Source organism: Elephas maximus, chromosome 19, assembly GCF_024166365.1.
Source record: "Elephas maximus indicus isolate mEleMax1 chromosome 19, mEleMax1 primary haplotype, whole genome shotgun sequence".
NCBI classification, from domain to species: domain Eukaryota; kingdom Metazoa; phylum Chordata; class Mammalia; order Proboscidea; family Elephantidae; genus Elephas; species Elephas maximus.
Genome location: NC_064837.1, coordinates 49,775,524 through 49,803,087, shown reverse-complemented (window position 1 = coordinate 49,803,087; position 27,564 = coordinate 49,775,524). Strand labels below are relative to the sequence as shown.

Here is a 27,564-nt window from a genome sequence, read left to right as displayed (position 1 = left end):
CTGCTGCTAACGACTGGTTTATTTTTTTAAAAAGCAACAAAACTAAAGCCACAGCCGTTTTCCATGGACATGGGCTTTATTGGTGACTTTTGGGGAAGGGAGGGAGGGAGGGAGCTGGGGCTGATAGGCAAATAGGGAGGGGCTTCTCATGTGTTTTAATTTAGTACATGTTGCCTGGAGGTTAGGGTGTGTAAGAACAACTGTCGAAGTGAGAGGAGAGGAACACAGACAGTCATAGGATGGATTCTTTCCTTAGAGAAGGAAGCCAGGACCAGGTTATAGGGACTGGGGCATGGGGAGGGAAGGCACCTTGCATTTACTGAGATTCGACCAAGGTCACTACTTGATGCCAGCTTCCCCAACTCCCACCTGCACCATCCTAGCTCATGCCCCAGATGCCTGTCCCTGTAACTCCCTTAGCTGCCTGTGGACAGGAGGGAGGATGAGGATATAGGGAATGGTGACAGCCTTCTGCCCTCCAGCCCCCTTCCCAAGAAAGAATTGCCCACTCCGCCCACCCTGACCCCTAGCCAGGGTCAGGAGGTCAGGAAGCCCAGGTGCAGGCAAGTGAACAATTGTGCCCCTGGCCACCCCTCCTCACACTGTGCCCCAACCCGCCCCTCACATGAGGTTGCAGCTCTTGGCTCGATCCTTGTGTATCTCGCCCTCAGTTCCCCGGTCTGGCCGTCCTGACAGCTGAGTAGATCGCTGCAGTCCCCGGCGTGAGTCAGTACGACGCAGCTGCCTATGGCCACGGCCAAGGGAGGCCACTGTGGCCACATGGAAAACATCCCTGACACTGCGCTCAGAGGATCGGGAGGAGCACTCGACGTAGGACACGGCCCCCACCTGCTTGGCCAGCACACTGCCCTGGAAGAGAAGTGTGTGGGAAAAAAGTTAGGGGCTTAGTCTGCAGCTCAGCAAGGAGCATGACAGCTGTGGGCTGGGTGGGTTGAAGATCAGCAGTCAGAGGCCACAGTAGGGGATGAACCAGGTAGGGTGTTTTCAAATCAGAGATTAAGAAGGGCAGAGGTGAGAGGTCCAGGCTGGGATCAGGTCAGAGGTCAAGGGTCCCACCTGCTCATGTGTAACAGGGATAAGCCTCTGCTTGGACAGCTCCCTCAGTGTGGCCAGGTCAGTCCGCATGTCCAGTTTACAGCCAACCAGTACAACCTTGGCATTGGGGCAAAATTCCTGAGTTTCCCCCTGCCACTATTTGGGGGAAGAAAATAGAATTATGGAGGGGTAGAGGGAGGCCCAGGGTGAACCCTTGCTTCATGCCAGGAGGACTCCCCTCCCCCAGCTGGCAGAAATCATGCACCCCTCCAGACTCTCCCGTGTGAGAAAGGAAGTGGGAATGGGCTGAAAGCAGAATGATATGTGGAGACGGGGAGGGAGGAGAGGGCTGGGGTGAGCCTGTAGGGTTAGGGCCCTGCTTCTCCTTCAGGGTTATGCAGGGTCTGCCAGCTGGGAACCTTCCTGCTCCTTCTCCCTTTCCCAAACACTTGCCTGAGAACAGACCAATCCTGCCCTGCCCTGCCCTCCCCTGCCTGGGAACTAGGGCTGCACTAGCTGAGCTAGCTGACTTCTGTCCATTCACCATGAGCTTTTCTCATGGAAATAAGGCCCTGAAGAGGCCACAGGGCTTTCCTGAGCTCCAGGATCAGCATTCCCACCTCTTGAATCTGGGGACCCCACACCCAAGGAGATACGGAGAACAGGGAGAAGGATCTCCTGAGTCTTCCCTGCTCCCTACCAGATGCTGTATCTGGCTCTGGGCAGTTATTTCCTGGGAGAGGGGAGCTCAGAGCTTCACACCCTGTCCAGCTGATGGCCATGCGCACGCTGGAGCCCAATCCCTCTCAATCTAGCTGCCCTGCCCCTCCTTAGTCTCCCACCTTCTTGAGGACACTGTCCAGTGTTTCTGGCCGGCTAATGTCGAAGCAGATGAGCACAGCATCGGAATCAGGATAAGCCAGAGGCCGGACATTATCATAGTAAGAGGAACCTGAAGGAAGACAGGGAGGGAGGGGACAGAAGTGGGTTCTGAAGCGGTGAGAGGGGGTGGGAGACTTTAGGAATCCTGATCAAAGCTTGTGGGGAGCAGAGCAACTATTAATTTGGAAAATGTAGTCTTTATTTCTCCAAGGAGAAAGAGCAGAGGAGGTTAGATGGCAGGATGAACTTCCTGTCAGGGACAGAACACAGCTCCCTGCTTCGCTAGGGATTTCTCTGAAAGTAGTAATCCTTAATCTTTTCTGAGTCTTGGATCCCTTTGAGACACTCATGAAATCAATTGACATTCTCACAGTTTGCATGTCTGGGCTTTGACAGACATCTTTAGCTCTCCAGGGGACTCAGTTTAAAAAAAGAAAAAAAACTCCCCCTTTGTTGGGGTAGGGACAGGGAAGGGCTCTCCCATCCTTTTAGGACTTGATCTCAGATTTCTCCAGTTCAGTATGTTTCCTACTCCCCACAAGAAATTCTAAATGTCTTTTCTAAACCTAGTCTGATTTCCTGAGAAACATGTTCCAAAATAAAAGTCATCCCTTCCCAACTTTCCCAGATAGGGGGAACCCAGCTGAGGGGCTCAGAGAGTGGGCTTCTATTTCAGGACACTGTCCCTGTGTTTCAGCAAGCTCTGCCTCAGTTTCCTTGGTTTCAGGCAGAACATTAATTCTCCTTCCTTCTAGAACTAGATGGATGGGCTAGACTGACCTGGAGCCAAAGGGTTCAGTCAGAGGAGGGGTCAGGGCAGGGCCTTGGAAGTCAGGGTGACCCCAAGGGACTTAGCTACCTGAAGTGTCCCACATGTTGAGCTCTATGCGGCGCTTGTCGATCTCAAAGCTCGCGGTGTAGTTCTCAAACACGGTGGGGACATAACTCTGCAGACACGGATGGGTCAAGATGAGATCCTCTCCTCAGTCCGACCCCGGACCCGGTCCAGCCCAGCTCCTGGACCCAAGTTGGTCTGGGGTTGGGCACAGAGGAGATCCCGGGAGCTGCTGCCTCCTCAGAATCACTGCCAGGCTCGCAGACCCCCTTCTAGTCCCTTGAGCCCCTAATTCTTCCCCTCGTGCCCAGGGCCCCCGACATTCCCCCAGCGCCCCCACGGGGGTCCTCTGGTTCTCTCAAACCCCATACCATATCACCCTGCTCCCCAATTCCTCCCACCCCACCCTCTGCAGTCCTTTCAGAGCTCCCAATGCCTTCCGCGGTCTTCCCAGCCCCTCTCGCTCGTCCTGGTTACCCCGGTACCCGTTTCCGTCCATCCCCCGGGCCCTTGTCACCCACCCCCGCGCCCGCAGCGCTCCTCTCCCAAGCCACTGGTCCCTCACCCCGGGATAGGCGTCCTTGGCGAACACCTGCAGCAGCGCCGTCTTGCCGCACTCCGCGTCCCCCACCACCACGATCTTGCAGCGGCCGCTCTGCCCCTCCATGGTCCCGGCTACGCGCCGGCCCCCCACGCAGCCCCCCTCCGGGGCCCAGCCGCCGTTGCCTCCCCCGCCGCTGCAGCTGCAGCCGCTCGGGCCGCCGACACCGGCATCTCCCGGGCCCGCGCCGAGCCCCCGCCGGGGGCCGTGGCCCCCTCCGCGCCGCCCCGCCCCCAGCGGCAGCCTCGCCCCTAGCCCCGCCTCCCGCCCACGAAGCCGGGGAGGAGCCAGGGGCCGCGATGGGCGGGGCCAGGGGGCTGGGCGGGGCCAGGGGCTGGGCGGGGTCCTGGAGCAGACGAGCGGGGAGCCGGGTGCGGGCGCACTGGCGTGAGCCGGGGGAGACCCTGCTGATGCGAGGCGGGCGGAGCTGGCCTTTTTTGACTTATTTGACTTCCCTGGAGGTGGGGGCTGGGCAGAGGTGGGACGAAGTTCTGAGGGGGCGGGGCAACACCGGCGCGAGACTCAGGCCTCCTGCGTGCCCACGCGTGCACGCCAGTGTGCCAGTGCGGGCACGCGCGGGGGCAGCAATCCATTTCCTGAGCACGAGGGAGCGCGACATGGCGGGGGAAGGAGGGAGTCTTCTCGGTTCTGTCTCCTCCCCTACCCTCATATCCTGGAAAGGGATCTTGGTGAAATCGGGGTATCTGACTCCAACACGCCCACCGGGATAGTGGTGACATCACAGCTTTCTGTCCCCATGGCAACGGGCGGCTTGGTCGGGGGTTGTGACTGAACCCGGGGCACAAACTAGCAGGGAAGCGCGGACTGACTGAGTTCCTCCGGCCAAGCGGTGAATGGAAAGTTTTTGAGGAGCTGCGTCCTCTGGTGGATGCTTGGGGAGAGAGAACTAGGGAAGAACTGCCCAGAGTGACAGCCAGAACCAAGCCCTAAACGGCTTCATTCTGAGTCTAACAATAATCAAACCACCTTTTTGCATACCATCTTTTATCGTTTTCAAACGCTTTCTTAACCTCGATTTCATTTTATCTTGTTCTAGTCAACCTTGTTAGGATAACTAAAGCAATATCACCATTTTACAGAAAGGAAAATTGAGGCACAGAGCATTACCAACCAAAATCAGACTGAAACTTTTAAAGGCCCGGTCTCCATGCTCCCAGTTTGCCCCTGCAAAACCACACTGAATGGGATCTGATTCCCGCCCCTGGGTTACGTATGAAGAGTCAGAGTCTGAGGTACAACCTGGTTGGGTTCGGGTCCACAGGTGGCTGGCTCCTCAAATGTGATGGTAGTTCACGTCTTGAGATTGTCCTTCAGACTGCTCCTTCAATTATTTCTTAACACGCACAGCTTTATTATGATAAAATAAATAGCGGTCCGCATGACCCCAAGGGTGCCCTCGCGCGTGTCTTGCTGCCGGCCCTCCTCTGATCCACTTTTCGCGCTCCCGCGGCGCCAGCAGCCCAGGCGCTGGCCCTTTAAGCCAGCACGCGAGGCCCCGCCCCCGGCCCCGCCCCCAGCCCGGCGCCGCGCCCCGCTCCAGCTGTCCAGCGCCCGCAGCCGCAGTTCTGCCAGACGTGCACTCGGTCCTCCCGAGCTATGCACTCTCAGTCCAACTGTGCACCCACGTCGGGAGCCCAAGCCATGTCCGCAGAGAGAGAGGCAGCCGAGGCGGCCACCGTGGTAGCGGCGGCCAAGGCAGGGGCCGAGGAAGACGGCTCTTCTCAGCCGCCGAAAGCCGAGGCCGCGGGCGACCCCCAGCCGCCCGCGGTCGGGGAGGAGGCTGCAGCCGCCTTGCCGCCGCCGCTGCGCTGCCTGGTGCTCACCAGCTTCGGCGGCTATGACAAAGTGAAACTGCAGAGCCGGCCGGCCGTGCCCCCGGCCCCCGGCCCTGGCCAGCTGACACTGCGCGTCCGGGCCTGCGGGCTCAACTTTGCTGACCTCATGGCCCGACAGGGACTGTACGACCGGCTGCCGCCGCTGCCCATCACCCCGGGCATGGAGGGCGCGGGCGTGGTGACCGCCGTGGGTGAAGGAGTCAGCGACCGCAAGGTGAGCGGGGCGGCGTGGGCCAGGGCGGGGCGGCAGGACGAGAGGGGCTGCGCGGATTGCTCGACAGGTGGGCACGAATGGGCGGTGCCGGGGGTGTGGCAAACAGGAGAAACTTGTCCCGACTGGGGTGGACGGGCGTGGGAAAGGATCCTAGTTCTGACACTCCTGGAGAACTGGATTTTGTGGAGTTATCGCCCCCTCCCAAATCATTTTTAGCTGCGGCCACCGCCCAGAGGCGGGGAGGGGGGAAAAGAAACAATAAGGCGCCCTTGCGCATGCGCACAGACATCTTAACGCCCACCACCTCTTAGTAAAACCGTACCTGTACCTCTGACCCCCAAACACTCCCTGAATAATTGTGGTCTGTGACCCTGAGTGACGGTAGAGCCCCGTTTCCCCGAGGGAGCTGGAGATGTGGGTAGTCGGAATTGGGCGAGGGCGCAGCCGCCGTGCCAAAGGCCGAGTCACATGCAGCCCCGTGGTCTGCGGGGGTGTGAGGCGGCCCATCCCGGAGCAGGGCCGGAGTGACGGAACACGCCCATCATGGGGCAGTGGGAGACCTGGTCCCCCACAGCCAGAGGACTTCCTTTGCCCGTTCGGCCTTGGGGTGAAGAAGGCGGGATTGGGGCTCCGGATCTTTGTTTGGGGCTCTCTGTCCCCTATGACTGCAATATTTCCTCCTCCCGTGACTCAGCAGGCGTGGCTGGCCTTGGGAAGGTCCAGCGGAATCCGCCTCCGCCTTCCTGTGCAGGACCCCTGCCTCAGAAACCCTGCTGTGTCCATTTGGCCTAGGTGGGGAGGTGTGGCACCGTGAGCAGGTTGGCGCAGCTCTGCTGCTCTGTGTCTCCTTTCCATTTATCATTAATCTTAGCCACAACCCTGGGGACAGGAGAGTCCTAAATGACCAATTTTTTGAGAGACCTGGGGTGAGGCCACTGCAGGTCATTTTTTATTTTATTTTTTAAGTCTGGCGCTTGCAAGAGAGGCCCCTGAGATGCAGCCCCTGATGCAGCCTTCCTCTTGCCCCACGGCCAGACCCAGATACCAGAACTGGATTACTTGGCTTTATTGTACCGCAAACAGCTCCTTCTTAAAGAGCTTCCCAAATTCAGCTCCGGCCCCACCCTCTCCACTCAGTTTTAAGTAACCCTGCTCTTGGGAAGGCGCTAAGAGGAATTTTTGTGGGGGAGGGCTTGCTGAAGGCCATCCACCTGACCTCCCCTCCCACACTTTCCACCTGGTAAATACAGGCTATCCCGTCCAGGGCTCAATCTGATGTAAGAGCCTAGATTCTGGGGGTAGGTTTCCCCCTCCCTCCTGATGTCTGGGCTGGGGAGGGGGCATGGCCCAGCTGTGGGTTGAGCTGAGGAGTGGACATGAGCCAGGGTGAGACTTATTCTGGGTCAGATCTGGGCCCAACGGGCCACTACCCCTTCCCTTGCTCTGGAGGGCCATTTCTAAGTTAGCTACCCCTGAGTGCTGGGGTGGAGAGGATCCATTCCTCAGACCTCATCTGCAGGCCAGGACTTGCTGGGAAGGATCCCAGTCCTGGGTCCTCCTCTTGGGTGGAGTGTGGGGGCTGAGGACATGAAAATGGGTGTGTGGCAGAGTCCCATCCCCTTTCCCCATGAATTCTAAGTCTTGTTGATATACAGAATTCTCATCATTCCTGGCAAGGGCCCAAACAGACCCCGTTTGTCCTGGGACAGCATCCACACCTCCTTCCTGAGGCTCTTCAGAGAGTGATGAGAAGCCCTCCTTTCTCCTGATCACCATTCTCTGTCCTTCCTTGGATCCCAGTTGATAAGCTCGGGGGAAAGGCTCTGTTACGTTTGCCCCTGTCCTGCAAGTGGCTGAGAGGTGGGGGTGGGAAGCATTTCCCTGGTAAATGGGACCGTGGCTCTCCTCGGCCACCTTGCCATCTCTGGGGAAAGGTGTTTACTTGGCCCCCAATACTGGTAACTTCTCCTGGGTGACCACGCCCAGCCCTAAACTCACAGAGACCTTTACCTGCTCTTTGGTTATGGCCTTTACCACATACCCTCTACCTTCAGTTGTTGGATTCTGATCTTCCCTCCTTGCTGTTATCCCATTATGGAGCACTACAGTGTGTCAGACGTTGTGCTAAACCCGTTAGATAATTATTTTTTTCATTAATCGTAACTGCCCTAATTTTCAAATGCGGAAACTGGAGCTCAGAAAGGTTAAGTAATTTAAATTTGCCCGAGGTTGCACCACAGTTAAATAAATGGTGGAGCCCATTTTTTAATCGAGGAGTTTGACCTCTTACTGCTTCATACTGCCTTAACTGTAACTTCTTGTGTTCAAGGATCTTACACAATAGCCAAATGTAAGATCTGTAAATTGGAGATAAGGGTAGTATCTACCTCAGAGAGCTGGTGTAAGGATTTAATGAGCATTTACATATAAAGCATTTAAAATAGGGACTGGTCCTCATTAAGTTGCTATTTTTGTTGTTCGTGTTATTATTTGTCATCGTTATTACTGTGACTTCTGCTACTTCTACTACGACTTCATTGTCAAAAAGAGGACTGGGTACCTAGTTGAAGGTCAATAAATCTGTGGGTGAATGAATGAGTGACTGAATGATGTTCTTCTTCCATTCCTCAAGGAAGGGGACCGGGTGATGGTGTTGATCAAGTCGGGGATGTGGCAGGAGGAGGTGACTGTGCCCTCAGCCCAGACCTTCCTAATGCCTGAGGCCATGACCTTTGAGGAAGCCGCTGCCTTGCTGGTCAATTACATCACAGCCTACATGGTTCTCTTTGACTTCGGCAACCTGCGGCCTGGCCACAGCGTCTTGGTACACATGGCTGCAGGTGACAGGCTCCTTCCCTTTATCTCCCCTGCTCACCCTACCCAGATTTCCTTCTAGGCCCCTTTCCTGCAGCTTGTCTGGACTGTCGTAGTCATGGCAACACCAGGCTGCTTTGGCCTCTGGCGCCCAGAGGCCTCTGCAGTGCTGTTGCCATGGTAACATTCAGGCACCAGGTCCAGCCTAGTGTGCTGTCCGTATTAACAGTGCCCTCACCCAGCACCCCCTCCTCTCCACCCACCTGCCCCCAATTCTCAATTATGGAAATTAGATATAGAATGAGGGAGGAAAGCCCCAATCAAAATGAGGCAAGATGAGGGTTATGGACCCGGCCCTTGAGATGCTAGCATGGGGAGTGATAGCCAGGCTACTCCATATCCCTGTTATGGGTGTCTCCACAGGGGGTGTGGGTATGGCAGCCCTGCAGCTGTGCCGTACAGTGGAGAATGTGACCGTGTTTGGAACGGCCTCGGCCAGCAAGCACGAAGTACTGAAGGAGAATGGGGTCGCACACCCCATCGACTATCACACGAGTGACTATGTGGACGAGGTCAAAAAGGTCTCCCCTAAAGGTGGGGATCAGGGCATGGGAGGTGTGTGGGACGTGGGGTCAGGGAGGGAGTCGCTAGACCTATGGATCCTAAAGCTGTTCCTGGCTCCCGTGACTCTGTGGCAGGAGTGGACATCGTCATGGACCCTCTGGGTGGGTCAGACACTGCCAAGGGCTACAACCTTCTCAAACCCATGGGCAAAGTCGTCACCTATGGTGAGTTAGTGGGTTAGGGAAGGAGAGGGGATATTAGAGGAAGGAGGGTGGGTCTGAGGGGTGGGGCTCAGGGCTCCAGGGCTTTGGAATGGGAGAAGGGACAGTGCTTTGTAGAGAGCACCAGGGCTGGGAGTGGTCCCTGGCATTCAGATTGCTGCTTCCTGGGTGCCAGCTACTGTCCTCTTTCACAACTTTTCATGCCAATTCTAGTAAATTCTCAGTGTTCCCTCCGTGCTCCTTTTTAGGGATTGTTGCTGATGCAAAGTCAACCAGTTTGCCTTCCTTCTGACCTAACTTGTGGGCTTGTTGGGCAAGCTGTGTGTCCATTTAAAAAACTATTTCACACAAAGAATAAAGATGAGAGCAATTTTTGAGTCAGCTGAAATCGGTTTGGGCCTGGTAGCTAGGAGGTTGAGGACAGTCCTGTCATCTCTAGCACTGTTGTGGATAATTGTAAGGGGACCACAGAGGGCGGACAATGGATGCAAACATGCCAGGATATGCCCAGCACCTGGATTCACTGGCTGTGCCTGATCCCTCAGGAGCCGCCAACATGCTGACAGGCCCCAAGCGGAACCTGATGGCCGTGGCCCGCACCTGGTGGAATCAGTTCAGTGTGACAGCACTACAGCTGCTGCAGGCCAACCGGGCTGTGTGCGGCTTCCATCTGGGCCAGCTGGAGGGCGAGGTGGAGCTGGTCAGTAGTGTGGTGGCCCGCCTGGTGGCTCTGTACAACCAGGGCCTCATCAAGCCCCACATTGACTCGGTCTGGCCCTTCGAGAAGGTGAGCAGATGGCTTCTGAAGGAGGTCCTGGGGGTAGGACTCCTGAAGGCCGAGGTTCCAGGGGGAGGATTCCTGGAGAAGAGGAGGGCAGACTGGGCTGGCTCTTGTGGGTAGGGGTTGGATGGCTTTGGGAGCAGAGTCTTTTCTTGCCCCTCCAGGTGGCTGATGCCATGAAGCAGATGCAGGAGAAGAGGAATGTGGGCAAGGTCCTCCTGGTGCCTGGGCCAGAGAAGGAGAACTAGGGCATGGGGCTGGAGAACCCTTGGGACCCAGGAAGGGGGAAGTTGGGAAGCCACATTCTGTTGACCACTAGTCTTGCCTTTCATCCTCTGTCATAATGCTCTGCCCTCTTTCTCCCAAAGGTCTTCATGAGGATGACCTCTTCCTTGCCCTTTCTCTTCAGTCAGGGCTGCCCCCTCCCCTTTGCTGCCCTTTCCCCCTTCCTTCCTGGTTGGGAAGTGACCACTTGGATGTCTGGGCCCTGCCAAGGGGACAGGGAGGGTCACAGGGAGGCTGAGTGCTTCCTGCCCCCCACCCTTTCCCCAGGCCTGCTGTGCTGCTTTTGTGCCAAGGTCCCTCCCCGTCCTATTCTGGTCCTGTTCTGTGTGCTTCTGCCCGTGCCCCACCACCTCCCCAAAGAATTGAAATGTCAGCTCAGGATATGGGGGCCAGTCTGTGAGTCCAGCATGCACCCGTCTCTCTCTAGTATCCCTTTACCCCCAGGCTGACCACTGCCCACCTGTGAACTCTCGCATGGCCTCTTCCTCTGTCCCCAACTTCTTAAGCACAATTGGGTTTTTTCCACCTCCAGGTTTTCTACCACTCTTAGCCAAGGTTGCCTCTCACAACACAAGTGGGAATCAGACCTCCCCCAGGTCACAACTCTGTGGGAGGAACACAGAGCCCCCACTTCACTGAGTTCTCTGGATCTGTTCTCAGTGCCTTAGCAAAGGAAAACCTATGCTTGTGTGTGTGTGTGGCGGGAGGGTCCCAGTCCCCGCCTCCCTCTCTGCCCCTGTTCTCCCCAGTGCCTTCTTGTTCTGGTGGAGCTGGGGTTTCACTTGTCCCCAGTCCCACACTACTGCCAAAAATCTGTGTATGTGCCAGTGGGTGGGCGTCTAGCCCTAGCCTCCCAGGCCCGGGCGAAAGCAGTTGCCCTTGTTGTGGTGCGTGCCATGTCCTGTCTCTGGGGCTGTCAGTTCTCTATCGATGGCTGAGGAAGAGGAAGAGGTGGGGAAGGCTTCTTGGCCTTGCAGATAAGTGCAGCATTTACCATCCAGGGCTTTGAGAGGCAGCGCTGTTTGTGTCTTGTTCTGGGACCAAAGTAAAAATCAAAGCACATTCCCCTTGCTGTCAAGGGGGGCCCCACTGCCTTCTCAGTGTAAGGAGGTAGCTTTTTTGACTCAGCCCCAAACTTTGTTTACACGGGTGGGGAGTTGGCGCTGGGAGGGAACGAGGGGTAGGAGATAGGCCACTGGAGCCAAAGCGGGGATTTCCGGGGTAGAGGTGTAACTCCTCTGCTTTACAAGCTGGGGTTTGGGAGGGTTATTGCCCCAGCCATTGCCAGTGGGAGGTGGGGGGAGAGGCCTAAACATGTGAAGTGCGATTTTTGCTTTTGTGTACCCCACCCCATTACCGCAGCTGCCTTTGTGTTTGTGTCAATAAAAAACCAAACCCTGGTCCTGGATGTTGCCTCTGAAAGTAGAAGGGAAGGTGGGCTCCTGGACAGCCAGTGCTGACAGCAGAAGGCTTCTGGCCTGTCACTCCCTCCCCAGCCTCCCTTCCAGGCCCAAATCAAATTTCCTTTCAAGACATGAAATGAGGAAGAACACCATGCTACCCAGACACTTCTGCTGTAATTGGGCAGTGTTTCGTAACTTATAATCCCTGCCCTGTGGTAAGCATAAAGATCTCTCTCTTACATGCACCACCCCCAGCCCAGTTTGAGAACCTTGGCAGAGGGGTTGGGGTCGGTGATGTGAAGGACAGACCCCTAGCCCGACTCATAGGTGAAGACCGCCAGGCCCCGCTCTCCAGGAGGCACAACTGTTAGGGCCTCCACTTCCCCGCCCCCACGGGTGGGCTTCTGGAAATGGATCTCCAGGACATCGTGCAGCTCTGGGCCATCCAGGACGTCGGGGATGTTGAACACCACCACTGAGCGGGGCACTGGCTGGAACCAGGTCTGAGAAAAGAGCCAAGAGATGGGCAAAGGCTCAGAAGAGTAAGAGGCTGGGGCAGGCAACACCCCATGTGAGTATGGGAGGGGTCTGGAGGCCTGGACAAACTGGCACTGGGTAGGTCAGTGGGGGTTAGGGGGCTCTGATCCTTCCCTGGGCAAGTTTCTGGCAGGCAGATAGATACCCTGGCCCAGACCCCGTTCTGCACCCCCTGCTTACCTCAGCTTTCTGGATCTCCCCACTCATGTAGGGAGAGACATTTAGAAGGAACTGCTGCCCACCCAGTGGCACCTTGAACTGGCCAATCTGGCACAGGCGCTGGGCCACTGTGGGAACAGGGAAGGGGTGGATCCTTAGCATCAAAGTCCTCTCCTCTCCTGTGGCCCAATGCACCCTGTACCCTAATCTCCCCTCCAGGAGGCCCTGCTGGGCCCTTACCTCCATACTTGGTGAAACCCAGCATGACACCTCCTTGCAGCAGTTCTCGAATCTCCACATCACCACCCCCAATGGAGGCCTTGCCAAAGAAGATCTCCACCTTGTCCAGCAACTGCTCCTCACTCAGCTTGAGCCCTGCAGGAAACCCACTGACCAGCACCCTCCGGCTGCTGATCTCGCTGGACATCTAAGGGGAGATATGGGGGAGTGGTCCCAGGCACAGCCCCACTGCCCCCTGCGCAGGTGCACAGCACCCCTGCACATCCCAGGGCCCTGCCATTCTGTCACCTGGATGGTGGTCAGCATGGGCAGCTCCAAAGGTTGGACCTGCACCCGCAGTCGGCAATCCTCCATGTCAATCTTATGCTCCTTTTGTTGGAGCACCTGCTCAGCCACTGGGTGGGGAAAGGAGGGTCAGTAATGGGGAGCCTCCCAGGCCTTGGCTTGAGGCTCTCCCACTCACCCCCTAACTCACCCTTAGGGTCATCGAAGGTGATCAGAGCTGAGCCTCCAGGCAGAGGGCAGCGGATCCGCAAGTTGGAAATCAAAGACTTGGGCACTTCCCTGCCCTGCTGAGTGTGGCCTCGAAATACCAGGGGGAACTCAGGCACTGGGAATGGGACCTGGAGTTGGGAAAGGGGAGGCCGATGCAGCCCAAAGGGTGGGAGAATTCCTCACTCCCTCCCAGGAAGAAAGCACCCATTCCACTGATGCTGAGTGCCAGAGCTAAATACATTTACAAAAGAAAGAAGAGCTGGATGAATGTAGGTCATGTACCATGTGAGGCACTTACATACAAGATCTTAGTTTGTCCTCACAGAAGCCTGGAAGGAGATAGTTCCCACTTTACAGATGAGAAGACTGAGAGTTCAGGTAACATACTGGAGGTCACACAGCAAAGAAGTGGCAGAGCCAGGAGTGAAACTAAGAACTCCCTGATTCCCAGCTCTTTCTATCAGGCTGCATCCCTCCCACCTTACCTTGTCTTGGGGGGCATTCCTGGGGTCCCTTTTCAGCTGTTGCAACTCCTGAAGCCTCTCCCTTAGTCTGACCTGCTCCTCCAGGAGGGTGTGGAGGGCCTATGGGAACAGAGGGGACCAACCAGACATCTACCTGCCTTTCCTAAGTCTGAACAAGCCCAGGGGAAGCAGGTGCTATTCTGGATGCTACAGAAGAAGAGCTGATGCCCAGACCCAAAACAACCCACCACCTTTAGTCTGGGCTGGTCCTAGCTCACTGTACCCAGGACTTGGCCAGCTGCATCTCAGTTTCTCTCAGAAGGCCAGGAGCCTTTGCTGCAGCCTTAGCTGGTTTATTACTGCCCATCTAGAATTTAACAAATACCCACTGGGCACCTGCTGTGAGATGCTGGGAACTGAACTAGGCAGGGTAGGAGACACTGGGCAGTGGGAGACAAGTACATGGTCACATGGCATTGTGGAATGCAGTGGAAGTTTGGAGGAGGGACAGACTCCGGTTAACATAAGGGAGGCTTTGAGGAGGAGCAGGGGCTTAGACTTGCAAAATGTCATGATATGATTCACTAACATTAAGCACTTACTATATGCCTGTCCTGAGGCACTGGAGGTGCATTGGTAGAATTCTCGCATCCCATATGGGAAACCCAGGTTCAATTCCCGGCCAATGTACCTCAAGTGAAGCCACCACTCATCTGTCACTGGAAGTTTATGTGATGCTGTTTTAGTGGAGCTTCCAGACTAAGACAGACTAGGAAGAAAGGCCTGGTGATCTACTTCCAAAAAGCAACCAATGAAAACCCTATGAATCACAATGGAAACCCCACAAGTGATAATGGGGATGGTGCTATGAATCACAATGGAAACCCCACAAGTGATAATGGGGATGGTGCCGGACCTGGCAGCGTTTTGTTCTGTTGTGCATGGGGTCACCTGACTTGACTGTGGCTAACAGCGTAACCCAGGCACTGTGCTAAGCTCCTTATATGGATCATATCACTTAATTCTCACTACAATCCTATGAAATGCATACCATTCCTATCTTTATTTTAGAGGAGGGAACTCAGGCTCAGAGAGGTTGACTTGTGCAAAGTCATTCAGCACCAGGCAAAGTCATTCAGACTCCAGACCTCACCCTGCTAACCTTTGTGCTTTACAGACAGTAAAGAAATCAAGCCCAGAGCAGGGAAGTAAGTTATCCCATGTCACCCAGCTTGTCCCTTGACTACTAACTACCCTTTCCACTGTACCAAGTGGTCCCTCAGTCTGGGTGTGATTTGGAGCCGATCCAGAGAGAGAGCTGATAACACAGGCAGGGGAAGGACACTAGGGATACAAATAAAAGCACCTTTTTTTTGTGGGATGGAGCAGACAACAGAGTTTACAGTGTGTGTTGCAAACACTGATAAATAATATCAGCTCAATGAAGTATGAGCTCTTTTGTGAAGATGAAACTCTGTCCTGGTCATCTTTCTGTCCCCAGAGTCTAGCAGAATCCCTGGAACAGAACAGGTGTTCAGTAAATATGTGTCGTGTGAATGACAGGAGCAGATTATAAAGGGAAATAAAATCCAGTGTAAGTTAGATCTATTTTAAGCAGATGAAAACTAGGGCTTGACCAAATTATGCTAGTTTATGAGTAGTGAGAAAGGTACCTAGTTATTTATAGTTACAGTTAGTTATATCATCAGGGGTTGCAAACTCAATGCTTTCAGGGGCCAGTTAGATGACATCAATGCATCAAGGGAGTCAGTGCAGCATAATAGGGAATAGTGGGGACTCTGACAAATTAGAGGACATATGTCCCCACGAAAATGGGCAACCTCTTCTCAACTGTTAAGTTTTTCACATGGGCATCTGGTTCCCAGCATTTCAGCATGTTTAAATCAGGAATCTGGATTTTTATTTTAAGAAGATGGCTTAATTTTTAAAATATACAAAAAATGAAATACACCTGTGGGCTGGATTAAGTCCTCAGTCTATCCTCCTTTTACTTCTGCTTTGAATCTTGATTATGATTGTACATAATTGAAAATCTAATTGGTAATGTTATTTAATATTTAAAATTAATAGCTTTCCTGCTTGATTTGATAACAGTTTGGCCCAATTAATAAAAAATGTTTGCCTTGAGCATAGTACTCTTATAATTATTTATATGAACTTAATCTGACAATAGTTAATCTAAAGCAAAGATGAACTTGAACGGGTTGTTGTTGTTAGGTGCCAGCAAGCCCATTCCAACTCATAGCAACCTTATGTACAACACAAGGTAACACTGCCCAGTCCTGTGCCACCCTCACAATCATTGCTGTTTGAGCCCATTGTTGCAGCCATTATGTCAGTCCCTCTTGTTGAGGGTCTTCCTCTTTTTCACTTTACCAAGCATGATGTCCTTCTCCAGGGACTGGTTCCTGATAACGTGTCCAAAGTACGTAACACGAAGTCTCACCATCCTTGCTTCTAGGGAGCATTCGGGCTGTACTTCTTCCAACGCAGATATGTTTGTTCTTCTGGCAGTCCATGGTATATTCAGTATTCTTTGCCAACACCATAATTCAAAGGTTCTTCAGTCTCCTTTATTCATTGTTCAGCTTTCACACGCATATGAGACAATTGAAAATATCATGGCTTTGGTCAGGTGCACCTTAGTCCTCAAAGTGACATCTTTGCTTTTCAACACTTTATAAAGAGGTCTTTTGCAGCAGATTTCCCCAGTGTAATATATCACTTGATTACTTGGCTGCTGCTTCCATGGGCGTTGATTTTGGATCCAAAACAAGTGTTAGTCAAGGGGTGCCAAAAAAACCAAACCCGTTGCCATAGAGTCGATTCTGACTCAAAGCGACCCTACGGACAGAGTAGAACTGCCCCATAGGGTTTCCAAGGAGCAGCTGGTGGATTTGAACTGCCAACCTTTTGGTTAGCAGTCCTAGCTCTTAACTACTGTGCCACCAGGGCTCCAGGTTAAGAGGTAGAGAGCCTAAATTAATGGTGATGAAATAATACGGGTAGCGATAGTAAGAATGGTGACACAATGTGAAGTATGTAACCAATGTTATTGAACTGGTCATGTAGAAATTGTGCGTGGATGTATGTTTGATTGTGTATATTGCCACCAAAAATAAATATTTTTAAAAAAGGAAAAAAGTATTGGATTTGATATAGTAGGAAATGGGGAACTAATACAGATTTCCGAAAGTGGGAGTTACATGATGGGCGTGGTATTTAAAAAAAGACCAACCTGGCAGTGATGCCTGGGGAAACTGGAATGGTGACCTTGGAAGGAGGAAAACTACCCCAGAAATTCTGAGGGATGTGGCAGGAGCTGGCCTGGGCCTCTGGCAGGGGGGACAGAAGGAACATGTAGAGATGAAGACATTCAACAAAGAAAAGCCTTATGGATGCCTGCATGAAGGAGACAGAGGGGAACGAGCCAAAGATGAGGCCAGGCTGTGTGAGAGTTTGGAATAAGGCCACTGACCCAGCAGGCAAGGAAGAGAACCAGCAGTTGCTGAGGGTCTGCTATGATGTGCCAGGCACAGTCGGTCTATGAATCACAAAACCACCTCCTGTCCCCAACTCCCTGAAACTTCTCAAAGGACCCTCTTAAGAATAACACCGGCTAACTCTAGTCACTTACTTGAATTCAACTATAAACCAAAAAAAAAAAAAAACCCAAACCCATTGCCATTGAGTCAATTCCGACTCATAGCGACCCTATACATGATAACATGGGCCCTAAATGCAAGCTAACGTTCTCTGGTGCTCAACTGAAAAAATTGTGCTCACTGTTGCTGTTTTTAGGTGCTGTCGAGTCAATTCCAACTCATCGCGACCCTATGTACAACAGAACAAGACACTGCCCAGTCCTGCGCCATCCTCCCAATCCTTGCTATGCTTGAGCCCATTGTTGCAGCCACTGTGTCAAGCCATCTCACTGAAGGTCTTCCTCTCTTTCGCTGACCCTCTACCCTACCAAGCATGATATCCTCCTCCAGGGACTGAGCCCTACTGATAACATGTTCGAAGTATGTGAGATAAAGAGTCTGGCCATCCTTGCCTCTAAGGAGCATTCTGGTTGTACTTCTTCCAAGATGAATTTGTTCTTTTGGTATTCCATGGTATATTCAACTTAGGGATGAGTTAGTTAATGGATATAAGATTACTTTGACTATATACATTCTTCTCCCTTACTTGCTGTCTTAGTTATGTAGTGCTGCTATAACAGAAATATCACGAGCGAATGGCTTTAACACAGAAATTTATTCTCTAACAGTCTGGGAGGCTAGAAGACTGAATTCAGGGTGCCAGCTCCAGGAGAATGCTTTCTCTGTGTCAATTCTGGCAGAAGGTCCTTGTCATCAATATTCCTTTGGTCTAGGAGCTTCTCAGTGCAAAGACCCTGAATCCAAAGGATACGCTCTGCTCCCAGCTCTTCTTTCTTGGTGGTTTGAGGTCCCTATCTCTCTGCTTCCTTCTTCTGTAAGATAAAAGGTGATACAACACCCCAGGGAAACTCCCCTTACATTGAATCAGGGATGTGACCTGAATAAGGGTGTTGTATCCCACACTAATTTAACATAACCTAATCTTGCCTCATTACCCACAGGCAGAGGTTAGGACTTACAACACATAGGAAAGTTACACTGGATCACAAAATGGAGGATAACCACATACTACTGGGAATCATGGCCTAGCCCAGTTGACACATATTTTTGGGGAACACTATTCAATTCATGACACTTGCTGAGTTTAGAACATAACTTGAGAACAACAGGATAAAATCTCATGTAATTTATGCTCATCCTGGGAGTACTAGGAGGCAGTTTAACATAAATTAAGAGCACAAACTTGAGCCGAGCTTCTTCCATCCCAGATCCTCTTACTACCACAAGACCATGGGCAACTTATTTCACTCTCTGTACCTTGATTTCCTCATCTGTAAAATGGGCATAACAGCAATTTTCACCTATAATTTTGCTTGGAACAGTGGTATATTAAGTGCTATATTAAATGTTTTCTATTTTAATAATCTTCATTTGATAGATGAGAAACTTGAAACTTGAGGTTTATCAAGGTTAAATAATGGGCTTACGTAAGTCAAGCCTGACTTTTTATCTCCAAAGACAACTTGAAACTACATTGCTTTTTCTAAAGACAAAGAGTTGGCAAGGGAGGATGAGGTCATTTTATGGATATATAAGAAGAATGTGGCATCAGGGTTGGTGGGACACTCATTAACAGCCTGTGATATGCAGATGACACAACCTTGCTTGCTGAAAATGAAGAGAACTTGAAGCACTTACTAATGAAAGATCACAGCCTTCAGTATGGATTACGTCTCAACCTAGAGAAAACAAAAATCCTCACAACTGGACCGATAAGCAGTATCATGATAAATGAAGAAAAGATTGAAATTGTCAAGGATTTCATTTTACTTGGATCCACAACACCTATGGAAGCAGCAGTCAGGAAATCAATGTATTGCATTGGGCAAAGCTGCTGCAAAAGATCTCTTTAACATGTTACAAAGCAAAGATGTCACTTTGAGGACTAAGATGTGCCTGACCCAAGTCATGGTAGTTTGAATCGTCTCATATGCATGTGAAAGCTGGACAATGGAGGAAGACAGAAGAATTGATGCTTTTAAATTATGATGTTGGCAAAGAATACTGAATATACCATGGACTGCCAGAAGAACAAGCAAGTCTGTCTTGGGAGAAATACTGCCAGAGCACTCCTTGGAAGCGAGGATGGCAAGACTGAGTCTTATGTACTTTGGACATATTATTAGGTGGGATCAGTCCCTGGAGAAGGACATCATGCTTGATAAAGTAGAGGATCAGCAAAAAAGAGAACCCTCGAGCAGATGATGTGACACAGTGGCTGCAACAATGGGCTCAAACATAGCAACTATTCTTGAGGATGGCACAGGACTGGGCAGTGTTTCATTCTGTTATACACAGGGTCACTGTGAGTTGGAACCAACTCCATGGCACCTAACAACAACATTTTAATAATCCTCATTTTATAGATGAGGAACTTGAGGTTCATCAAAGTTAAATAATGGGCTTAAGCCTGTCTTTTTATCTCCAAAGACCACTTGATAGAGATACAGATATTTGAGTTTGAGGTGATGATTAGACCTACAAAGGCAGAGCAGATCACTGAAGACACAAAGGGTCAGGGACAGGACTTGGTGCACAGGACTCTGGGTTGGAGAAGCATGTGGTGATGGTTGAAGTCAAGAGGATGGATGAGCTCTTTAAAGGACAGAGCCTTGAAAATGTGGTCTTGGAGGATCCCTAGTCATGGGTCAGGGAAGAAAACGGAACGTAAAGAAGAAAAATGAAGGTATGGTCAGAGATAAACAGCACCTGGCCCAGGATTGGCAGATACCAAAAGAGGGGAAGAGATCAAACAGAGGTGAAAGAATAGGAGGGCTACAAGAATTCTACTCATTCACTCACTCATTCATTCTATTGTCTCAGGAAAAAAAAAAAAACGTTCAGAGCAATCAGTGAGACACAGACGTGATGTGCTGACAGTGCTATCTAATTTTAATCTGGATATCTGGACTAACAGCTATGTTTTTGAGAAAAACATGTTTTTCCTCGGTGATCAAAACCAGGATGTGGAACCATACGTCCCGAGGGGTTTTGACCGAGTGACCATCTGCACCCCTCAAAATACACGTACTCAGGAAAAGTGCTGTCTGGGTGCCAACAAGGTATTTTTGCAAGATACACAAAGAAAACACACGTAAGCATCTTGTGACCATGAGCTAGCCATTCTATGAAAGTATCTGTAATCACTATTAATAACCAGTGACCAATCAGTGTGATTATTACAATATTGATTTTCCTGCACTTGCCCTCCCTATGGTTTGGTTCCTCTTTTTATCCCATAACAATACTTGTAAAACCAAATTGCCCTGGGACTACCTGGTTCCATTTTCAGCGAGTTACCTATTTTCACAATTGCAATTTTTTAAAACCATTAATAAACCTCTTTTAACTTGAAACAACATTCAAGTTTTTCTCTACAACACTACACATGGCTATTAAGCACCTACCACATGCCAGGCCCTGTTCTGGGCTCTATATAGCAGTGACTGAAAGACAAAACCTTCTGCCCTTGTGGAGCTCTAATTATCTACAATATGTTACTAATAAGTGTTATGACTACAAATAAAGCAGGGATGGAAGGACAGAGAGCGTTGGGGTGGTTAGGGGAAGACTTGCTGAGCCCGCTCCACAAGGGAGAGGCAATCCCAACCCTGTGTTTCTCCACAGTCCTTCAGCTGGTCTAAGAGAGGAGGAGCAGGGAGAGGCTTGGCCTCCAGGCCCTAAGATATCTACAGGCTCCGAGCCGAGAGCGCCTCTGCTTCTCCCCACCCGCATTCCCTCTTCCTCACTTACAAACATGGGTCTGGGCTCCAGTTGGCAAATGTTGACGCTTCAGCTGGGGACGAAGTGGCAGAGTCCACCACTGCTAAAGGCTTGCTTGTACCCTTTGTGGGGCTTCGGCCTCCTCCAGCAACAGCAGGGCCTGAAATGCACCTCTCAGGGTTCACGAGGGCTCTTTGCTTCCACTTTCATTTCCGCAAAAGCCCTACCCTTTGGTGTTCACACGCCCCCAGCAGAGGCTTCCCCACCCCTGGGAGGAGCCTCCCTGGTCTTCCAAGCAGATTGCACCACGATGAAGTCTCAGGGAAAACTACCCCACAAACAGCTGCAAACTGAGTGCTAGTCCCAAGCAAAGCATCAATGCCAGCTCTAACTCCTTTCTCAATGAACTTCATGCAGGTCTCTTACCTGCACTCATCTTCAAATATCCCCTCCCCAAGTTCTCTTTCTCGTTTTTTACTCTCCTCACCAGGACCTAAGTATAGTTCACATCATAGCTATCAAATAGCAACCCCTCTCAATTCTCTCCATATCTTGGGATTTTCTCTTCATAGCATTTCTAACTACCCAAGTCAGGGAGGTTTGGTTAATTGCTGTATCCTTGGTGCCTTAACAGTGCCCGGCATGTCGTAAGCACTGTCAGAACTAAATCAGTTGACACTATCCCTGCAGGGGCAAGTAGCCTTTTACATAGGCACAAAACACCACCACAGCTCAAAGCTCAAGATTTTGAGAGCTTGGTAGAATCATCTGCTTTGTTAGCAGGGGTATCCCTAAAGCCTAGAATGATGCTGGGCACATGCAGGCATCAACAAAATAATTCCCGAACATATGCAAACTGTTGCCAGGAGAATTGATCAAATTCACAAAACTGGTAACAGCCAGCATTTTTTGAGCAGTGAATGTTATATGCCCAACACCTTTCTGCTTTACATGAATTAACTCAATCCTCAGAACAACCCCACAGAGCTGGATCTATCTGCATTTTATATGTGATGAAAGAAGTAAAGAGATTCAGACTCTGGCTGAAGGTAACAGTACTAGGAAGTGAAGAAACCTATACCCAAGCCTGGTTGGAACAGTATTCGAAGTTGGAACTTGAGATAATTTTTGTCAAGCAATTTAAATTGTTCCATTTCTATGACCTTGAGTCGGCATGTCACTTAACAAGTGTCTTAACAGATACCTAATACCTAGAGGCAAGAGGGTTCAAATGAGAGTATGTAAATCAGAGTAAAGCTATTTGTTTCCTAACACTATCACACTCCAGCATTACCTCCCACCTCTTTTCAGTTAGGGTGGTGCCAAGTTTGGCAAACGGGCTCGTTTTCATTCTAGTTCCTAGTGATTTGGAACCACAAATTCTTTCATCGGTAAGTCATAGTTTTAAGTAACCGATGAGTTGTAAATTGCGACAGGAGGGACCAATAAGCCTTTCATGCACCACACAAGCCTGTGTCCTGTGAACCACACTCCTTCCTGCTGGTTTGACAACCAGGACCCAGACTGGGGGCCTCTCCCTTGTCCCACTAGGAATGGCTTCTCTGACCAGGCCTCAGCAATCTGGTGTAAAAAAGCCACCTGGGTGATTAACACCAGTGCTAATAAGGTTCGAAACCCTCATCAATGGTTTTCAATCCAAAGCACCTGGTCCCTACCCAGAGGTGTTTCTGATGCCACAGTGCAGGAAAGGGGAACAGATTCTCCTGGCATGTAATGGGACAAAGCCAGAAATGTTAATTCTCTTCAGGGAAAAACTACCCACAGAAATGTCAGGAGTAGCGTTTCTGGCAAACAGTTCAGTGGATCATATTTTACCCACTGAGGGATCATTAAAGGACTATCAGGCTGAGAACAGTAGCTTAAGTCTCACAAAGATAACTTCTCAGATTTTCCCGGTCAGTCCGTCATCCACCATCCGCCGATGTCTCCCATTCCATGAATGTTCCCCCTTTCCCAGTCTAGTAACACATGCAGCAGTCAGACACAGGGATTTTTTGTATTTTTAATGATTGAAACCAAAAAGATTTAAAACCGCAGCTTCTGGAAGAACCACTTGTTTTTGCCCGTCTTGTACCTAGAGGACGAGGGCGGGGGGGAAAAAAAGACACCAATGAGGACAACAGAGAAATGGAATTTCTTTCACAGGGAATACTGAAACTGTACCTCAACAATTACCAACCAAAGAGTACTTACCTCTCCTCAAATTTGACTTTGGCCTCCCGCCGGGCCTTGCGTTTAAGAGCAGGGTCTCTGAAGACATCCTTGTTGACAACAGTTTTGTCCAAGGGGATATCCACCGAATACCTGGGGAGTGATGGGAGGACCAGTTCATGTGCTGTCGGGGCCTTCACAAGCCCCCCAAGCCTTCCTGGGACATTGAAGTATCAGGTGTGACTCCACAAGAGTAATCACTGCAAGCTGTGCCAAAGTCCTAATGACTTCTTTTTTTTTCCTTCTGGAAATCCTTAATTTTAATGGGCTCAAGCTATTAAAAAACTCAACAATCCATTTTCAACTTCCCACGACTACTTTATATTTCTACATCACTTTATTAGATTTCTTTACTTCCACCACAGATAACAGCTGGCTGGCTTTTAATTTGGAACCATTCTACTTAGTGTTGTTCAATTTATGCCTATAGAGTCACCCAGAGTCCCACTATGAAAATGCAGAAGCCAGGCAGCTAGCCACCTCAACCTCACAGCATGCAACACTTGAGAAGCAGCTGTCCCTTTAGGCCAGCAAACCAAGAATAAACACGCAGTATTTAAGGCAGCAAGCTTTAGGCACACACTGCCAGGTTCATGCAATTGTCATTCAGGACTTTCCCGGATCTTGTATTTTATAACCCTTTATTCACTCATCGCCCATTTTTGAAAACCTAGAGTATACTAGAAGATGAAAGAGGGCGGACCAGACCCTCCGCCTGTGTTTACCGTGGAGTGGAAACAAATGAAACCACCTTCACCCAACAGCCAAAGAGCTTACAGGTGAGGAGAGACAGGTAAACAAAGAATAGGCTTACGAGACTCTTCAATCCTGCTTGGTTAAATCAGGGAAGTCTTCATAGAAAAAGACTAAATCTAGGCCTTTAAGGGGGAATACAGCCCCAAGACAGATGACAGAGGCAAGACCGGAAACCATGGCTACTTTATAAGCTATAGAATGACAAAACGAAAACAGCATCCCTTCCCACCATCGGAATAGGTGCAAGGTTATCTCTGGACTCATTCCCACTTCTTGAAATGCTCACCTTGTGGGCATGAGGTGATTATAGTTATACACTTTCACAAAAGACTTGATCTTTGACCTTTTGGCAATTTTCTTCTTGCCCATGGCAGCTGTCACTTTGCGGGGATAACGGTCAATTCCAGCTACCAGAGCATGGCTGTAGGGGCGGTCTGAGGTGCCATCATCAATGTTCTAAATGAGAAGGAATTACATTTGATGTTAACTGAGAGCCTATGTAGTCCCCATGCTAGATGACAGGAGGGGTGGAAAAATAAACCCAACCCGAAGTCTCTGAGGCCTACTATGTAAAGAGAAAAAAACCACATAATACAAGCCCTATACAAGATGTCCAGAGAGTTAACAGGAACAGAAATCCAGAAAGGCTTCCGGAGATTAAGGGGTTTAAAAAAATAAGAAACATCTATGGCATGCTTGATATGCGCCAAGCACAGTGCTTAGAATTTTACATCTACTAACTTCCTACATGGTTACGCTACTGCTGTTGGTTGCCACTGATCGCGACTCATGACCACCCTACAAGGCAGTGACCTTTCAGGTGCAGATCACCAGGCCTGTATTCCGAAGCACCTCTGAGTGGGTTTGAACTGTTAACCTTTCAGCTAGCACTGACCACTTAACCATTTGTCACCCAGGGACTCCTGGTTACACTGCTACTAAGGGGTAAGGCCAGGACTCAAACAATGGCAGCCTAACTCCAGACCCTGCATGTTCCACCACCATAAGACCAGTTTCAGGCAGATGGGGGAGGGGGAATCAGAGATGCCCCCGAGTCTTAACAGCAAAAAACAACAGTGCATGTGGCTGGAGCCTAGGGCAATCTGGCAGGAGGGCACAGAAAGGTAGGAAAGAGGTAAATAAGGTATAGAACATGCTAAGCTGAGTTTGAAGCAAAGATATACCAATTTCTTAATGAGAAATCTGGTGTCTCTTTGCTCAAGAACTTTTTGCAAGACGTCTTTTTTCCTGACTACCATGAAAAAGGTGATCATTTTGACCACAAACGACTTCCATTCTTAGAGTTCCAGCTACACCACTTACTACTTGTACGACCTAAAGTAAATTTCTTCACATCTCTGACTCTTGCTACAAAGACTGAACAAGACAACACCCGTAAAGTACTGACACTGCAGGGGTTCAATAAATGTTGGCCGCTATCCTTGTTATTTAAAGTCTCTTTGGTGGAAAACACATTAGGTATTAGGTACCTGACACATTTCACGTTTTTTATTTTGCATTCTCTTTTCTCTAAAGCCCTCATGCATTCATTCTCCCAACCCACAACGCTCAGTGGTGACTACCCCAGAACCTTCGAAGCCTCCCGGGTTTCCGCAACACGAGGGCGTAGAGGTCCCCGAGGCTGATACCTTCACGATGACGGCCTTACGTCCGGAGTAGCGTCCGGCCAGGACCAGCACCACCTTCCCAGGTTTCATGAACTTGCCCATTTCTGCAAAGAGCAAGAAAGGTTGCTCAGAAATCCGCAGAGTCCAGGCCACAGGCCCGGATCTTCAGACTGCGCTCACTGCCGACCTGGCCCAGGCGGCCCGCAGGCCCTGGTAGCAAGACCGGATCCCCTACGAAGCCACCAGAGGCCGAGGAACAGGATGCATCTAGCGCCGCCCTGCAATCCGACCCCCTGGCCGCGGATGGAGGCGGATTGAAGCCCCTTCCCCTGCCTCTACTTACCAACAGTTACCACCTATGCCGACAGCCGAAAAGAAGAAACACCACTTCCGTTGACGTTTCACGGTGGGGAGAAGTGACCTCACTTCCGGTCCCGCCCCTTAGGGCTCCCTCGAAAGTATGTTGTGGGCGGAAGAAGCTCGTGAGGAAAGAGCAGGACCTGGCGGAACACTTATTTGAATCAAACTTTATTAGTAGTTCCGGTAGTGGATAAAACAAAGGAGTGCTGTCTGTGGTGCACTGATGGTAGAGGTGGGACAGCTTGTGTGCATGCAACCATTTTGGCTCAGCTGCTCTGCTACTGGAGCTAGTTGCGAGGCAGTCTGAACTCCACTGTTTTTTGCCTTAGAAGATTCAAAGAACAAAATGGGACATTATTGGTGTTTTTTTTTTTTTTTACTGTATGCAAGAGTTGTTTGTTGGAGCCCTCGTGGCGCAATGGTTAAGCGGTTGGCTGCTAACCAAAAACAAGCAGCTCCTTGGAAACCCTATGGGGCAGTTTTAGTCTGTCCTGTAGAGTCGCTATGAGTTGAAATCTACTCAGTGGCAATGGGCTTGATTTGTTTTTTTGTGTGCACTCTGTTAGGTGCATAAAGAAGGAGAGACAAAGATCAAACGAGGGTTCTTTTCCACAACGTTTAGATGATGCCACAGACATTAAAAAAAAAAAACACAGACATTACCAACTAGAATAAGCAGTGAAGGAAGGTGAAGGTGATAATAGCATCTATTTACCCTGTGCCAGGCAGAGTTATCTCATTATGGTACAGTATCTCATTTGATCCTCATAACAACACTGGGCAAGAGGTACTATCATTATCTCCATTCTACCGTTGAAAAAACTGAAACTTAGGGAGTTTAAATAACTTGCTCAAAGTCCATAGCTATTGAGTAGTGGAGCTGGAACTCAGGCCCAAGCAGTCTAACTCCTGAACTCATGCTTTTCACCATGTCATCATACAGATCACCTGTTCTGTGCCAGACAAAGTGCTAGGCACTTTATATAATTCAATAGCCGGTTTAATCCTCGTAATTCTGCATCTTGAGTATTTTCTTCCCATTTAGGCATGAGGAAATAAAGATTCAGAGAGGATAAGTTACCTGTCTTGGATTGAAACTGACTAGTGGCATAGACGGGATTCAAATCTAGATCCAGAACCCAAGTCTAGTTGGCACTCAAACAGAATTCTTCATCACTCCCAAGAAGAGTGTTTTTAGATAGTGTTCAAAAAAAAAAGCCCATTCCACAGTTTCTGCTCATCTGAACATTGAAGACCCTATAGAACTAGTCTTGAGGCAAGAGGTGGGAACAATCACAGTTTCATCAGTTAGCTTCTTGAGGCTCTCCAGGGACCAAATTCCCCAGCAGCTCTCAGGACGCCATCTGATGGTTTATCATACTAATTATGTAGTTGTATTCTTATATCCAATTAAAATAATTTGTATTATGAAATTTTAGGGTTGGAAGGGACATCGGAGATCATCTACTCCGGCCTCTCACTTCAAGATGAGAGGACAGTTCTAGAGCATCAAAATCACATACTCCCATTGCCACCGAGTCGATTCCAACTCACAGGAACCCTATACGACAGAGAACTGCTCCATTAGGTTTCTAAGGCTGTAATATTTATGGAAGCAAACTATCTTCTTTCCCATGGAGCAACTGGTGGGTTCGAACTGCCGACCTTTCGGTTAGCGGCTGAGTGCTTAACCACTCTGCCACCAACTAGAGCCTTTTCTCACATATTGCCAGCCTCCAAATCAGTTAACTAAATCCTGTAAATTTTGCCTT

At 50.2% G+C, this 27,564-nt stretch overlaps 4 protein-coding genes across 4 annotated transcripts; 1 reads left to right on the top strand and 3 right to left on the bottom strand.

Moving 5' to 3' along the window:
- Positions 1-611: 611 nt before the first annotated feature.
- Positions 612-3,501, bottom strand: RND2 (Rho family GTPase 2). Its single transcript, XM_049859752.1, has 5 exons — positions 3,339-3,501; positions 2,798-2,885; positions 1,899-2,008; positions 1,078-1,212; positions 612-870 (listed from the first exon to the last, which is right to left on the bottom strand). The coding sequence occupies exons 1-5, from the start codon at positions 3,438-3,440 to the stop codon at positions 622-624; spliced, it is 684 nt and encodes a 227-aa protein (XP_049715709.1). The 5' UTR covers positions 3,441-3,501; the 3' UTR covers positions 612-621.
- A 1,430-nt stretch (positions 3,502-4,931) lies between these two features.
- Positions 4,932-11,509, top strand: VAT1 (vesicle amine transport 1). The gene is made up of 6 exons (XM_049860232.1): positions 4,932-5,444; positions 8,077-8,284; positions 8,682-8,852; positions 8,957-9,046; positions 9,589-9,830; positions 9,989-11,509. The coding sequence occupies exons 1-6, from the start codon at positions 4,992-4,994 to the stop codon at positions 10,070-10,072; spliced, it is 1,248 nt and encodes a 415-aa protein (XP_049716189.1). The 5' UTR covers positions 4,932-4,991; the 3' UTR covers positions 10,073-11,509.
- Positions 11,510-11,667: 158 nt separating this feature from the next.
- On the bottom strand, positions 11,668-21,029 carry IFI35 (interferon induced protein 35). The gene is made up of 7 exons (XM_049860233.1): positions 20,847-21,029; positions 13,429-13,527; positions 12,924-13,071; positions 12,737-12,843; positions 12,449-12,635; positions 12,230-12,336; positions 11,668-12,015 (listed from the first exon to the last, which is right to left on the bottom strand). The coding sequence occupies exons 1-7, from the start codon at positions 20,850-20,852 to the stop codon at positions 11,824-11,826; spliced, it is 846 nt and encodes a 281-aa protein (XP_049716190.1). The 5' UTR covers positions 20,853-21,029; the 3' UTR covers positions 11,668-11,823.
- Positions 21,030-22,825: 1,796 nt separating this feature from the next.
- Positions 22,826-25,854, bottom strand: RPL27 (ribosomal protein L27). Its single transcript, XM_049861091.1, has 5 exons — positions 25,776-25,854; positions 25,454-25,536; positions 24,091-24,260; positions 23,031-23,141; positions 22,826-22,911 (listed from the first exon to the last, which is right to left on the bottom strand). Exons 2-5 carry the CDS (start codon positions 25,532-25,534, stop codon positions 22,863-22,865), a joined length of 411 nt encoding a protein of 136 aa, XP_049717048.1. The 5' UTR covers positions 25,535-25,536; positions 25,776-25,854; the 3' UTR covers positions 22,826-22,862.
- Between the last annotated feature and the right edge of the window lie 1,710 nt (positions 25,855-27,564).

Coding starts and splice junctions, on each gene's coding strand:
- RND2 (XM_049859752.1), bottom strand. CDS start 3,440: ATGGAGGGGCAGAGCGGCCGCTGCAAGATCGTGGTGGTGGGGGACGCG. Junction 2,009..2,797: donor CAACATGTGGGACACTTCAG/GTAGCTAAGTCC, acceptor GTCTTCCTTCAG/GTTCCTCTTACTATGATAAT. Junction 871..1,077: donor TCCCTGTTACACATGAGCAG/GTGGGACCCTTG, acceptor CTTCTCTTCCAG/GGCAGTGTGCTGGCCAAGCA.
- VAT1 (XM_049860232.1), top strand. CDS start 4,992: ATGCACTCTCAGTCCAACTGTGCACCCACGTCGGGAGCCCAAGCCATG. Junction 5,445..8,076: donor AAGGAGTCAGCGACCGCAAG/GTGAGCGGGGCG, acceptor CCATTCCTCAAG/GAAGGGGACCGGGTGATGGT. Junction 8,285..8,681: donor CTTGGTACACATGGCTGCAG/GTGACAGGCTCC, acceptor GTGTCTCCACAG/GGGGTGTGGGTATGGCAGCC.
- IFI35 (XM_049860233.1), bottom strand. Junction 13,072..13,428: donor GGAATGCCCCCCAAGACAAG/GTAAGGTGGGAG, acceptor TCCCAACTCCAG/GTCCCATTCCCAGTGCCTGA. Junction 12,016..12,229: donor GGGAGATCCAGAAAGCTGAG/GTAAGCAGGGGG, acceptor CTCTTTTCTCAG/ACCTGGTTCCAGCCAGTGCC.
- RPL27 (XM_049861091.1), bottom strand. CDS start 25,534: ATGGGCAAGTTCATGAAACCTGGGAAGGTGGTGCTGGTCCTGGCCGGA. Junction 24,261..25,453: donor GTAAGGCCGTCATCGTGAAG/GTATCAGCCTCG, acceptor CTTCTCATTTAG/AACATTGATGATGGCACCTC. Junction 23,142..24,090: donor AATCACCTCATGCCCACAAG/GTGAGCATTTCA, acceptor ATCACTCCCCAG/GTATTCGGTGGATATCCCCT.